Source organism: Peromyscus eremicus, chromosome 12 (assembly GCF_949786415.1).
Source record: "Peromyscus eremicus chromosome 12, PerEre_H2_v1, whole genome shotgun sequence".
In the NCBI taxonomy this organism is placed as follows: Eukaryota; Metazoa; Chordata; class Mammalia; order Rodentia; family Cricetidae; genus Peromyscus; species Peromyscus eremicus.
In genome coordinates this window covers 229,608-244,572 of record NC_081428.1, presented here as the reverse complement: position 1 = coordinate 244,572, position 14,965 = coordinate 229,608, and the positions used below count along the sequence as shown (strand labels likewise).

Genomic DNA, 14,965 nt, shown 5'->3' with positions numbered 1-14,965 from the left:
AAGCCCCAATTTGTCACCTACCAATCAGAAATGGGGTATACAGCAGGGCCAGGCCTGGAATCCAGCCAGTTACACTAACTTCTAGCTGTGAGGGTCAGAACTGAATTGAATGGGAAGATACCCAGTCTGTGACACTAAGATAAATTCACATGTTCAATGTCCAAAGTGCCCTGCATGAACCAGACTGCTCCAGACTCAGTGGGGAGGGCAGGGCCTGAATCTTGCCCCATCCTTGGTATTTCTCTCTTCTCAAGCCTTGAGAGATTTCACGGTGGGCTGTAGGAAGGGGCTGCTAATGAACCAATGTTTGCAAAGACTGCAACTGTGACACACAGGTGTCTTGAAAGGCTATAGGACAGAGTCCAAGTTCAAGGCCCTTTGTATAAGCTCATAAGTAGCCAGTCCTTACTCTTATTCAGCTAGGAGAAGATAATAAGCCATGGAACAAGCTGGGCTTGGGAGGACCTTCCCCCGCCCCTTTTTTTCCCCAGAGCTGAGGACTGAACCCAGGGCCTTGTGCTTGCTAGGCAAGCACTCCACCACTGATCTAAATCCCCAACCCCTCCCTTTCTTAACACAAGATATGTATCCTTGGCTAAGGTCAAGTTAGAAAGATGAAAACAAAACAAAACACAACAACAAAACCCTGAGGCCATGGAGGAAGCTGGCAGAGAAGGGCTTCTGAACACTCTTTGAATCAAGTTTTCTTTCTCTATGCCATGGACTTGGGGTCCTCAAGTTCTCAATAATTCTGCACAGCACAAAGACTATGTGGGGAGACTGAGAAAGACTTCCCTGGAAATTTGCACCCTATGGGAAATGATCAAGCAGAACACAGCAAAGCTATACTCAATCCCAAAACAATATTAAAAAGAGATTTCCATGCTTCTGGTCTTCATCTAATGGAGGAATTAAGTAATGTTCCAACTGAGACATGCTATGAGAAAAGCTTATTTTCAGGCTCCAGTCCTTTCTAAAAATGGATGTGTTGTGGCTGGCCAAGGCATCTGTCCAAAATAAAAAGGTCACATACAAAAAAACAAGTACATGAGGGGTCTTACCCTCCCAGAAGCTCAGGAAGATCACACACACACACACACACACACACACACACACACACACACACACACACCACATTCCCATAGGTGAGCACAGGTCAGGTGCAGCTAAGAGCCACCTAGGGGCTCCAAAGACAAAGCCACACCCTTCCTACACCCAGAGCCAGTAACCAATGGAGGGCGACTACTCTGGGAGTGAAGAGCAGAAGGTCTGCCTACCTGCCTGGCCAGCCCACTTGACCTCAGAGAACAGCACTTGGACACATCACTATCAACCATTTCTTCAGAAGGTTTGTCACACAGAATACTAACTCTTCCTCCCACTCCCTTCTCACTTTCTGCCTGTGCACTTGACTCTATGGACTGTATCCAGAACCTCACTTAATAACTCTTATTGTATTTGTTCTTTTATATCTCGACTTAACAAAAGGTCTTCACACACCTTGAAGGATGTGTCAGTATTTCCCTTCATTTATGAGGCCAAGTAATATTCTATGTCCATACTGATATATTCACATAGCTTGAACCACTTTTCCCTTTTGTCTATGGTCAATGACATAATTCTGAGTAGGATGTACAAACACTATTCACCCAAAGGATTTGGTTGAACATTCCCCCCATAGATGGACTAATAGGAATGCATTTCATCTACCCACTTTTGGAGGTTGCTTTTTTGGCAATATGAAGACCTTTAAAGCTGGACTGCTGTAATGTCTGCACCTCTATCCCTCCTCAGCTGCCAGGCCAGCCCTTGGCTCTACTCTACTGCCCCTCAGACTTGGTAGTTTCAGAAAACAACAAACACAAGCTGCCCACCTCCCAAGAAGTACAGCCCTTATCTGTCATGGACAGAGACAATGCTAGCTATTGGAGCAAGCACTTCCCAATGAGGTGCCAGGAAGGTTGGGCCCTCTGCTCTATAAGCCTCAGTTTCCACCCTGTAAAAGTGGCCACAGGCTTATCTCCCTTTGGTCCTTGCCAACTGCATGGACTGTGCCAGCTTCTATATTCCAATGTCTGCCACAGGCTTCAGTTCTTTCTGCTACTGTAGTATCTTCCAGTGAGTTCTCTGGACTCACCAAGAGGGTAGCATTGGCATGTGACATCTATACTAACAAGGGTTATGGGGATGAGACTTTCCTTGGGTTGATGGCATAGCTCCACAGTAATCAATATGGGAGTATATGGCCAACAGAATATCTTGGACCCACGTAGTCTACCCCAACCTGGCAACTTGAGTGTGCACCTGGGTAGTTGGAAGAGTAACCAAGGCCCCTGCAGCATCTGTCATTCATGCCTGTGAGAAAAGAAAGCAAGCTATTTATCCATCCAAGGAAGAGTAATACATAAGTCTGATTCTATCAGACCCCGACCCTAATGACAGCCAAGCAAGTGGGATAAACAAGCCTGACTTATTCAGACCTTGACCTGTGACAGCTAAGGAAACAAAGCTATAATCAATCAGATGAATCTCCAGTTCCATGAAGAGAAATCTTGTTACTAAAGTATGCATAGTAAATTGACAGGAGTTAATAAACACAAACAATCCTTGCTGTGAAGGTGACAAAGGATGTGTAGGAGTGAGGGATAGTAATACTCTCTTCCCAATCTGAGCTTCCTTCCAAGCTGTCTGCTAAACGTGCCCTGTACATTTAACTTGAAAATAAAATGGGTATAGATCTGAAAATGCTGGTCTTTCACATGCAGGGGTAAGGAATACACAGAAGGCTGGGAAGGAAGAAACTAGCCTAACTTCAGGTGGTCACCACTGTGGGTGGGAAACAAGGACAGAGGACAGGACTGTCATCTATGTCACGGCCTAGAAAATATGTTCTCTTCACAGAGACACTTGCATACCAATGTTTCTAAAACAGTATTCACTATAGCTAAGTCATGAAACCAACTTAAATGTCCAACAACAGAGGAATGCATAAAGAAAAGGTGGTTTAGATACACATGGAATTCCTTTCAGTCATTAAGAAGAATAAAGCCGTATCATTTATCATTTATGGGGAAGTGGATACAATGGAAAGAATCTCATTAAACCAGACTCAGAAGAACAAATATTGCCTGTTTCTCTAATTTGTGGTTCCTAGATTTTATATAGATACACAAAGTCACATATGTATAATATGACATACAAGCATAAGCTAAACTATTAGAACAGTGGGGACCAAGGTAGCAGGCAGAGTAGAGAGTCTTATCTTTTAAGAAAAATTTGTTTTACTTATGTGTATGTGTTTCATGAATCCTAAATGGTCTTATAACAAAAAACCAGAGCCAGATATTGGGGTAAATACTGCAAAATTAGAGAAAACAAGCCACAGCCACTTCTCACCTTGACAACTACTCAGCCGATCCTGTCTCCATGAATCCTCAGACTGAATGCCTCTGAGTCTTCAGTCAAAAACTCTCTAGTTCCCTTCTCCTCATGCCTTATATGCCTTTCTCTGCCCAGCCATTTCACTTCCTATTCACTTCAGCCTATTCACTTCAACCTCCTAGCACTGGGATTAATGGCATGTGTGCTTCCCAAATACTGGTAGCAAACGAATGAGATCTCAAGTGCTGGGATTAAAGGTGTGTGTTACCACAGCCTGGCTCTGTTTCTTCTAGACTGGATTAATCTTGTGTAGTCTAGGGTAGCCTTGAACTCACAGAGATTCAGACGGATCTCTGCCTCTGCCTCCTGAGTGCTAGGATTAAAGGTGTGTGCCACCATTGCCTGACCTCCCTGGGTAACTCTGTGGCTAGCCCTGTCCTCTGATCTTCAGACAAGCTTTATTTCCTAGATGACAAAAATATATCACCACGTGTGTGCAGATACCCTTGGAGTCCAGAAGAGGGTGTCAGATCCCTTGGAGCTAGAGTTACAGGAGGTTGTAAGCTGCTCAGTGTGGGTGCTAGGAATCAAACTTTGGCTCTCTGGCAGAGCAGCAAGCACTCTCAACTGCTGAGCCATCTCTCTAGCCCAAATCTATATTCTTTTTATGTGTACAGAAGTATACTTTGAAGAGTTGTAACGAATGGCACTGACGGGGGGGGGGTCCCTTTTCCTCTTACAGCAAGACTTTCTCATCTGATGGCCATGGGAACCACAGTGGCAGGGATGTCCCACTACCCATGTGGGGAAGGTCTTTAAGTTTGGAAGATAAGTTGAATATTAGGCAAATGAGGTATTTTTAATATGGGGGCACATTTAGGGCCCAAGGATATGAAATGCATATTATTATTAATAATAATAATCATTAATAATAAGATAGTAAATACAAGGTGGTAATGTGAATACAGCAGGCCAAAGTTAATCTTTGATTTTTTATATTTCTTGAACTCAGTATTGAGATTTCCTTAGACTTTCTGGTCAGTCTCGTGTGTGCATCTGGCTTGTAAACTCTGAGCAATAGGACTAATTCTATACCACATCTCACCGGCTCAGAAACTGCCTCGCACGATTGACTTCACATACATACACACACCAGCTTTACTGAGAGGCCATAAATTCGGCCTTTTAGGCTATGCATTCAAATGCTTTCAACACATTTGTAGCTGGGCAGCTATCACCAGCAACAAACCCCCTGCTTCTTGGGAACCACTCCAGTGCCCACCAGGCCCTTCCCCACCCAGGTCCTGGCATCTCTAGCCTTGTTCTACTATATCTATATATTATATCTATTATATCTATTATATCTATAGTTTATCTGTTTGGGGCATTTCAGATAATGGAATCACACAACACAGGGCTGCATGTGGCATGATGTTTGTTGTTTTTTTGAGACAAGGTCTTGTGTAACCCAGTTTGGTTTGGAACTCACTATGTAGCTGAGGATGACCTTGAGCTTCTGATCTTCCTGCCCCTACCTTCAGAGTATTAGGATTACAGGTATGCACCACCATACCTAATTTATATGCAAGAGATCAAAAGCAGGGCTTCATGCATGCTAGGCAATCATGTTCCCTATTGAGCTACCTCTCTAGCCCCCAGTATCATGTTTTCCAGGTTCACAGATGGTATGCACACATGTGTTTGTATTTCTGTCCCTCTCAATGCTGACTGATATTCTCTTATGTGCAGACTTTTAAAAAAAATCCATTTATCCAACAATAGGCTGACCACTTCTCCCCAGAGTAATGGTTCTATATTTTCAGTAATTCTGAAGCAAAGCACTTGGCTTAGCTCCAGATTGGCATTCACTCAGCATGCAGGGAAAAATGGCACAGCTCAAACACCCAGCTCACCTTCTCCTGGGCCGACTTGACCACACTAGAGACATCTCCAACTGTTAGCTGCAAGGACTGTGGCTGTGGCTTCTGCTGGAAAGAGAGATGCAGTGGGCCCTGGAAGAGAAAGGCTGTGTGAGGAGAAATTCATAAATGTAGCCTGGGTTTTATTTATTTTTAAATACATACTTGCTACAAAACAAAACAAAACAACAACAACAAAAAAACCAAAAAACCACACCTGTAACAGAACATCCTAGCAATGGTTAAATCAGTAGGTTTATATCCCCGAGAACCTGCCAGTGTTGGACTTGACAAGCAGGATCCTGTGAGGAGGGAAGGATGGACAGGGCAACTGACTCAAAGTGAAGAAGCATCATGTTGAGCCCCAAGATTCAGGATGGGAGAGAAGTGCAGCCTTAGGGCAGGCTGTGGGTACATCTTGCCTTCTTTGTTGTCTCTTCCTTATGAAGGAAGTGTTCTTCTCTGGATGAAGGGAATTACCTCTCCTGCTTTATGAGGTTGTAGAGGCATTGCTACTTGAGGTACCATCTCCCTTCTCCTCTTCCACTGCTGGGCAGAAACCCAGGACCTGGCATCTCTCTGGGATGTGAAATGACACAGAAGGCTGCTGGCTGGAAAGGAGCCTGTCTGGTGGCTGTGTCCTCAGTCTTTGCCTCACAGCCCTCCAGAGGTGCCTGACTCCCAAGCCACTGGAACTCCATGCATTCTCCAGTGGACACTATGTCTCTCTTGTTTTTCTTTATTTCTTTTTTTGGTGTGTATGTTTATTATGTGTGTATGTAAACGTTTGTGTGTGTGAGTGCATGCACATGCCTGTCACAGTCTGAATGTGGAGGTCAGAGGAAAATGTTCGGTGTCAGTCTTCACCTTGGTTCATCCTTGTTTGAGCAGTGTACATGCACCAGGCTAGCTGCCAATCAACTTCCAGATATTTTCCTGCCTCTGATCTCTCCATGTGAGCTCCAAGATTATAAAGACACATGCTACCACACATGACTTTTACATGGGTTCTGGGGATTCAAACTCAGATCCTCATACTTGTGCAGCAAGTGGTTTTACCTATTTAGCTAACCTCTCTTTTTTCTGGGGTGGAGGAGTCTTACAAGTTAAAAATTTCCAAATGAGGGCTGGGGATACTGCTCAGCTGGTGAAGTTCTTATCTAACATATATGAAGCTTTAGATTCAATTGGCATGGTGCTCCATCTCTGAAATCCTAGCACATGAGAGGTGGAGGCAGAAAGATCCGAAGTTCACGGCCATTCTTGGCTACATATTAAATTTGATGGCAGCGGGGGTGACACAGACCCTGTTTTTTGTTTTTGTTTCTTATTTGTTCTTTAAATCTCCAAATGGCGTATATATAAAATCAATGTGACTATAAGGCAGTAAAATTGATTCTTTAAAAAGTAAATATAGGCTTAGACAGCAAGCCAAGGACTATCCTCTTTTTTTTTTTTCGGTTTTTCGAGACAGGGTTTCTCTGTGTAGCTTTGCGCCTCTCCTGGAACTCACTTGGTAGCCCAGGCTGGCCTCGAACTCACAGAGATCCGCCTGGCTCTGCCTCCCGAGTGCTGGGATTAAAGGCGTGTGCCACCACCGCCCGGCTAAGGACTATCCTCTTAAAATGAGTTCTCTGGAAAGTCCCAGATTATATACCAAGATATTCTTAGAGTGAAACCTTCTTTAACTTTTCCTGCCAGATAGTCTTTCTTGTCTAAAGTTCTGACTGAGTGTCAAGAAGCTGCTGCCTTATGTGTGTCCTGTGAGGACTCCATGGCAGTGAGCTAGTTACCTATATGGGTATGAGCAAAGATTGGAGACAGAACTGGCATGTAATGGGTCCAGAGGTGCTTGGGCAGGCCTAGCACAGAAGAGTAGTGACATAACTCTCTCTATATATTTCTTAAGAATTCTCAGAGATCAAAGTCAACCATAAAATACATAGTTCATTTTTATTTAGGATTTAGAACCTCACCCTGTGCTAACAGCACCCACCTCACTCCTTAAACATCATGAGAGGTGGTAAAATCTACATTGCGGGAGGGATGAAGTCATCATCTTTAGACTATACTGGCAGAGTCTGAGACTGGAGCTGGCTTTGGTGGCAGCAGCTGGCTAAGGACCCTACGAATTTGCTGAAGTCACTGTACTATGAGCTGACCATATGTGGCACAGAGGCCAATGCCAAGCAGGTGCCATCAGCAGAGTGCTCAGATGCTGACGTAAGCCAGCAGAACAGAGCACCCCAGAAAAGCCTGGAAGCACAGGGCTGCCTTCTTTCCACTGGACAGACTATGTCCCAGAGCCACAGCAGGACAGGTTTAGCTATAGGCACCTTTAAACCAAGATGTGAAAGAAACTAGACAGAAAAACGAACACTCACAAGGAAGCCCAGCATGACACATGAACTATATAACCACTCAAAGTGGGTAGGAGGATGGATATTAAGAACATTCAGAAGACCATCCTGACTGTGCACAGAGCCTGTAATCCAGCACATGTGTTTCTACAGGGTTAGCAATGTGTGAGTTACCAATGTGATCAAATAACTAACCAAGCAAAAAAACTGAAAGTGAAGAAGAGACTGATGTCTCAGTTGGTAAAGCTCTTGCTGTGCAAACTGAGCACCTGAACTGCATCCCTAGTGCCTAAGCAAAACAGTCAGGTGTATTGACACTTGCTCGCAATCCCAATAGGGGAGGTTGGGCTGGCAGACACAGGAGGATACTGGAGGCTAACAGTCAATGAGTTCTAGGCCAATGAGAGATCCTGTCTCAAAAAACAAGGTAGATGGCACCTGAGGAATGGCAGCTGAGATTTTCCTTTGGCACAGGCAAACATACACATGAGGGTGGGGGACGCATACATACACACAACAGAAGAAAGAAGACTAAGATGAACCCTGCTGTTGAACTAAAAAGCAGAGTACTGATATGCATTTGTGGTTTAGAAGTCAAATACTGATAGACATGAAAACACATGTTTCATGCCCACAGTTATGCTGAAGCTCTGTCCACTGGAAGGGTCTAGAACACCAAGAGCTAAGCAGTGGTATGCATACATCCTTTTCCAAATAAATGGAACTGAAGTTTCTCAGAGAAGTGGTTTGATCCAGCGTCAGAGGAGGAGAAAATACAAGGTGAATAACACACAACACACACACACACATGCATGCACACGCACACACATACATGGCCTTGTGGGACCATAAAGCAAGAAAAGAAACACAAGTGTAGGCTGATGAAGAACACAGCTGGCTAGAGAAACACATAGCAGCAATTTAGGCAGCAAAGTAATATAATGGGACAGGGTTAGGACCCACAGAATAATTTAAAGAACAAACAAAACACAAGTCTACAGTGATGTACAACCAGCTAAATATATGTGGAGGAGTGACCATTCCCTCTCTCAGCAGAGGTCCAGTTAATAACATAAAGGAGGAAATAGCAAATCACCATTAAGGAAGCTCCATGTAGGTAGTTGTTGCTGGTGAGTCACACTGAGGGACATTAAATTGAGAACAGAAACATCCAAGGATACATCTCCCAAGACATGGTAACTGCAGCCACATGTGGAGCCATCTCACAGGACCCACATTCTTAGTAGCAAGTTACACCAATACCGTGACCTCCTCAATACTGAACAGTCATGGAGTACTGTTTCTGTATGTACAGCCTCAACTCAACAGCAGGGAAAAACAGACCCGAGGAGGCCTTGAGCAATAAGATGATGTACAGAGAAAGCTGACGAGATTGAGAAATGCTTTGTTTTTTTATTAAAGGGATTGTGATAATGTTAATGTCTTGTACTGTTACAATGTTAATTTCACTGTTTTTAGTTGTAGCTACAGTAGTTCCAGCTGGTAATGTAACTGTGCCCAGGTTAATACCTTGTTCTATACAATGTTAATTTTATTTTGTGTTTGGTTGTAGTTAACCCCTTGTTCTACCTGAATTTCTCCAGTTTTAAGTTATAACAACCCTATACCAACAGTAATTCTGCTCTAATCATTGAGTGATAGTTATGGGAGGCTGGGTGAGGAACACATAGAAACTCAATTATTTTTCCAACTTTTCTGCAAATTCAAAAAGCAAATCAAATAGTTTTCAAAAGAGCAGCCCTGGCTCATGATAGGCATTGCTCACAGCTTCATACAGGCTCACAGATCACTATGGCATTCCCTTCTGCAGAAATAAAGAGGGATCAGACTTACCCAAGATCACATAGCTAGTGAGTATAGAGTTGGGATTCAAACTCCAGCAGTGGCTCACACATATCTTCCACACAGTTAAAGAACCCTCTTCCCTTCTCAGCCACCAGAAGTGAGTTGGAGTTAGCTTTGGCTAACTCTGGTTGGTCTGGATAAGACACCCACTCTTTCCTGAATTTCTGTCTTGTTGGGAGCACAGCTGAGTACAAAGATCAGCTCCACTGGCACTTGTCCTGGGCTTCACACTGGTGATCTGCACAGTCACAGGCTAGCTTCCTTTCACATTTCTTTTCTTTGGAATGATAAAACAGAGCACATTAAACACCATGTTGTTCTTTTTGGGGCCTGTTGACTCCCACGTTTGAGGCCTGCATCCAGACATCATGGTGTACATGGCCACTATCTTCTCTTTCTACCAGGCCTATCATTTACACCACTCAGGCACAGGGCTTGTTTCCAGCCACTTCTGAGCTAAGCATGAAGTCCACCTCTGTGTAGACAGAACCGAGCTCTGCCTTAGCTCACAATGCAGAGAGCAGATGGAGCCACAAGTGACGAAGAGGGGGAACAAGTGCAGACTGCTGAGTATGTGGAGTAGGACAGCATCCTTACAGAAGAGGAAGAGTCAGGCATTTCTGAGATTTCAAGAAGTTAAATAAGGAGAAAGGAGATACACACTATAAGGAACTGTGGGGTACCAAGTGGGAAGGCCCTTGTACTGGGAAGAAGCCTGAGTGTTTGAGCTAGAGAGAGAGAGAGAGAGAGAGAGAGAGAGAGAGAGAGAGAGAGAGAGAGAGAGAGAGAGAGAGAGAGAGAGCGCAAGAGAGAAAGAGAGAGATGGGGGCATGGTAGAGTTCACATAGCTGCCCCAAGCCCATTTTCCTTTTCGGTGGGGGGAACAAGCTGACCCAGGGCCCTTTCATGGAATGGCTGTCAGAGTCTCACTACCAGCCTTCCTGTGCACAGCTTCTGCCATTGGTTTTTGTAAGCACAACTGAAAGTTATTAGGTGATGGGAAGATTGCAGTTACTGGCCACTATTTACATGCAAGTCGCAGAGTCTCAGAGAAATCAGTGCTATTCAGAACATGTTCTAAGTTCACACTGACTCCCCATCCTCTAAAGACTGTAAACTGCCCAGCAGTCTTAGTCACTTGTGTTAGAGCATTCCTCTGAAGAAATCCTGGTTTGAAGGATTACAGAAATGAAAAGATCTGAGAATCTTCCTAATCTAGGGTCATTGCCAGTTGAGAGCAGGGAGGAAACACCAGAGAAACCCATAACGCCAGCAGCAGAACATGGGCTCTGAGACCAGCAGATGCTTCACAGAGCATCACAGTCTTGCAGCCATATGTGAAGCTACATGCTACCAGCATGACGGCATCCCAAGCCAGGGCTGTGGAAACAGCAACCTTAGGTAATCTTGGTTGGCGTAGGGGTATGGGCCATCATCGTGTAACTGATTATTACCACAACCAAAGTGTTCGTGTGACTGTAGGCCAGTCACAGGGTGACCCTGAGCAACTACCTTCAGACAATACAATACTTTCTGGGTTCTCTGGCTCTCAGTTACAGAAATCCAGCCTCATCAAGGGGCATGGTTTTTTGTAATGTCAAACTTGGTGGAGAAGCGAGACTTAACACTAAAACCACCATCTGGGACGTGTTGCTGGGCACAGCAAAACTGACTGACAGATGGCTTAGAGACAGGTGTGCAGTGTCTTTTCACCCACGGGGAGGAAAGTATCTCCTGTTCTCTACTCTGCAGCTAACCCAAGCCTTGTGAATGTGGCACTGTGATGGAGAAGCAGGCAAGAATATTTCTAATGATTCCGTAATTCCCACACACTGGAAGACAGCTGACCAGCTTCTGGGACAATGATGGCTTCTCCTCTTTCCCACCCAACTAATCACCCTATAAACTACTTCTGGAGTGATGGTTGGAACTCACACAGCTATACTTATAAGAGCACAAAGAAGCCACCATGAGTCACAGCTTAGTTCTTGGATCACAGGGATTCAGCTACATCACTCAGGCCCTCCTCACTGGACCTCATTCAGGAGAAACACTTGGGGCTCAGGGATAACTTTGCTTCCCACAGGGCATGGCTATAGCTGAGACAGGAATATGAAGAAGCCAGTCCAGGCTCTAGGCTGAGCTTGACCTCTCAGCTCTCAGGCTTCAGCTCCTTACTTCTAGAGACAGAAGGGATTGGGCAGAAAATTTGAGAGTTTCTTTCCATTTTAAAACAACTATGGGGCTAGGAAGGTAGCTCAGTAAGCAAAGTGCTTGCTGTGTAAGCATGAGGATCTGAGTTTGACTCCCAGAACCCAGGAAACTAAATTAGGTGTGGAGGAGGAGCATGGCTGTAATCCCAGCACTGTGGAGGTGGAGACTGTAGAGGCAGAAACAGGTGGATTCTTGGGGCTTGCTGACCAGCCAGTCTAACCAATCAGTGATCTTCAAGCTAATCATAGACCCTGTCTCAAAATACAAAGTGAATCGTGTCCTTGAGTTTGTCTTCTAGTCACCACATGTACACACACAAGTGCATGTGCACCTACACACACATCACACACACACACACACACACACACACACACACACACACACACACAGAAAGAGAGAGAGAGAGAGAGAGAGAGAGAGAGAGAGAGAGAGAGAGAGAGAGAGAGAGAGATACAAACCTAGGGTAAAATCTAGAATGGGACAGGCTACTGTTCCTTCCCACTGGGTAGAAAATTTCCCTTTTCATGGAAGATGCTTAATATGATCAAATACTACTAGTGTCTCTCCATTCCACTCCACCAGTGACAGACCAAGTATTGGTTGACTTCCAAGTATTAGCTGCCTCCCTGGTTAGGGCAAAGGGATTTCAGGAGAGAGTGGGGGCAGGGGACCTCTAAACTATGGCTGTCTAAGCCTAAAGCAGTCTGGGAATGTCAGCCCTAATCAGGGATTAGAGGCATTCGAAGTTGGGGGAGGCAGGGAGAAACTCCAGCAGGCTTGGCCGCTGGGGTCAGGCTCTCACTAGTATAAATGCCAGCATCTGTTCCCTGCATATCATCACTGTAACAACAGCAAAGGCCCAAGACACTGGTGGTAGAGAGGCAAATTACTGATTTTCCTCTCTGCTGCAAAACCCTCCATTTGAATTCAATCAGGCAGCATTCCCAGGCATCTGCCAAGCAAATACAACAAAAACCGTGGCAAGAGATACTCCAACACCAATTCCTGTGCAAAAGTGCACATAAAGCCCCTGCAGGAACCACCAGTTACTTTGAGCTTAAACCCAGGACAGTACTGGCACTTTCAGGCAGGAGCTCTCGGGATAAATGGCTGAATTTGGCAAAGAGCAGAGCACAGACAGGACCATGCAAACAAGCTCATGTCTTTCCAGCCCCTGCATGCCCTCCCCAACAACAAAGGCCAGGGTTACAGGTGAGAGGCTTTCACCTGCCACTAATTCCATGGGAATTCACTTGCCCAACCAAGACCAGTGCTAAGGAGGGGCTTCCTCTTTCTGGCCAACCCTCCAGGCAAAAGGATCCCTGGGAGCATATCTAGAGTGATCATATCTTAGGAAGTCAACCAAGAAATGACAGGAAATAAAACATCCAAAATTCACAGAAGGGAGGGTCACTGACTCTGGGCCACTAGTGTCCACCTCCTACAGATCATTAACCTGCATACCCAATAGCACCCTACAGAGAAAGAGAACAAGACTGGCCTCAGCTCAGGAAACTCTGTTTTCTCCTTGCTGAGACCAGGCTTCTGACACCAGACCAAATGCGGGTCAGTGACAGCAGCTTCATGGTGGAATAGTGTTTATACCTACATATGAGGACACGTAGCTTGTGTGCTGACCCTGGGTAGAGGTCCAGCTCTGATGACTGGGCACCTATTCTAGGTATCAAGACAGATGTCAACTGAGCTTGTAGCCTTTGCATCCAAAAATCTTTTTCCAAGAGTCCAGAGCAAAGTCTCTTGTACTGTTGGATTTGGATTTGTGCTAATTTATACTTAAAGCTTTTTCTTCTTTCTTTCTTTCTTTCTTTCTTTCTTTCTTTCTTTCTTTCTTTCTTTCTTTCCTTCCTTCCTTCTTTCCTTCTTTCTTTCTTTCTTTCTTTCTTTCTTTCTTTCTTTCTTTCTTTCTTTCTTTCTTTTTCTTTCTTTCTGTTCCATAGTCACATGTGCCAAGCTCATGGCACAAAAATCAGGCTCAGGGCCCACTGTGGAATATTCTGAAAGTGGGTAGGTTCAGCCATGACAATGACTGAACATTGTGGTAGTCACTGTATCCAAGGCTGGTGGTGTGGGGCTTCTCTACGGGGATGCACAGCAGGTATGAGTGCCTGTGTACCGGAAGTCGAGGGACAGATACAGTGCTGACAGGTGCCAGCTCTGTCCCACCAAGCTCCTAATTCCCCTGTGGAATGCCTCCAAATTGTAGACGCCAGGAACTTGTCTTTACACTAACATCTCTTAAAAGTAAAAATAAGTCAGCAAGCAATTAATAACGAAAGAAACAACCTCAGGAGTGTGAGGCACAGAGCTGGGTAATAAACCCAAGGTGTGAGGTCAGTACATTTGTGTCCATATCCTGGCCCTGATACCAAAGGCTATGAAACGCTAACCTTCCAGACATCAGTTTCCCCAGATGTATGATGATGAGGATGTCATGCTGATTTCCAAGTGACATAAGCACTTACAGACCCCAGGGCCACATCTGGCAAGCAGTGATATCTCAACAAATGGACATTCTTCTGTGATATACTCAGAAATGCAAACCTTTTAGCATTGAGAAGCTCTAGGCAGAGGGCAACAGATTTGAAATGGAAGCATATTTGTATCACAGCTATCCACAGTTACCGGGTTCAAAATCAATAAATGTCCATCCAGAGTCCACTAGAGACCAGCTGGGTGGGCTCAGGTTCGCTGAGCGGTTCTCCTACAGACAGCCTACTCCAGGGAGCCAAGGATGTTAGGTGTGAAACAGTCATGTTGTTGATTTCCCACCGCAGGTGCGGCACTCTCCCTGGTCCTAACTTCAAGGATTGAATGCCTTGCCTCTGTAGGCTTAGGGTGGCGGGTCAGGGGCTGCGGAGGCCTCCAATCGACAGGGCTCTTTCTGATGGCCCCCTCACCCTCAAACACCACGCCTTCCTAGGAACTCACCCCTCTCCTTTCGGCCTCGTAGTTCAGGGCGGTCACCCAGGCGGTTTGCCACTGGCTTCCCCAGCTATCCAGTGTCAGTATCCAGGACAGGAGCGTGTCTGACTCCCGGCGCCGTCGCTCGTCCGGCTCCACCCGCCGCCGGGGCGGGGGTCGCGCCCTGGCCAGCGTCCATTGCGCCAAGTACAGGCCCACCGTGCCCAGGGCCGCGACGAAGAGCGACACCAGGATGAGCCACTGTACCTCGCCGAGCCATGAGCCCATGCTGACGGCGCATAC

The 14,965-nt window shown here is 45.4% G+C and overlaps 1 protein-coding gene across 1 annotated transcript in view; it reads right to left on the bottom strand.

The window, feature by feature from the left end:
• Positions 1-14,965, bottom strand: part of C2cd2 (C2 calcium dependent domain containing 2) — a 69,354-nt gene extending 54,389 nt beyond the window's left edge. Inside the window, exons 1-2 of the mRNA XM_059277546.1 lie at positions 14,690-14,965; positions 5,295-5,393 (exon numbers count right to left, since the gene is read on the bottom strand). Of these exons, the coding sequence (XP_059133529.1) occupies positions 5,295-5,393; positions 14,690-14,950 (360 nt within the window). The 5' untranslated portion in view covers positions 14,951-14,965. The remainder of the gene's footprint in view (positions 1-5,294; positions 5,394-14,689) is intronic.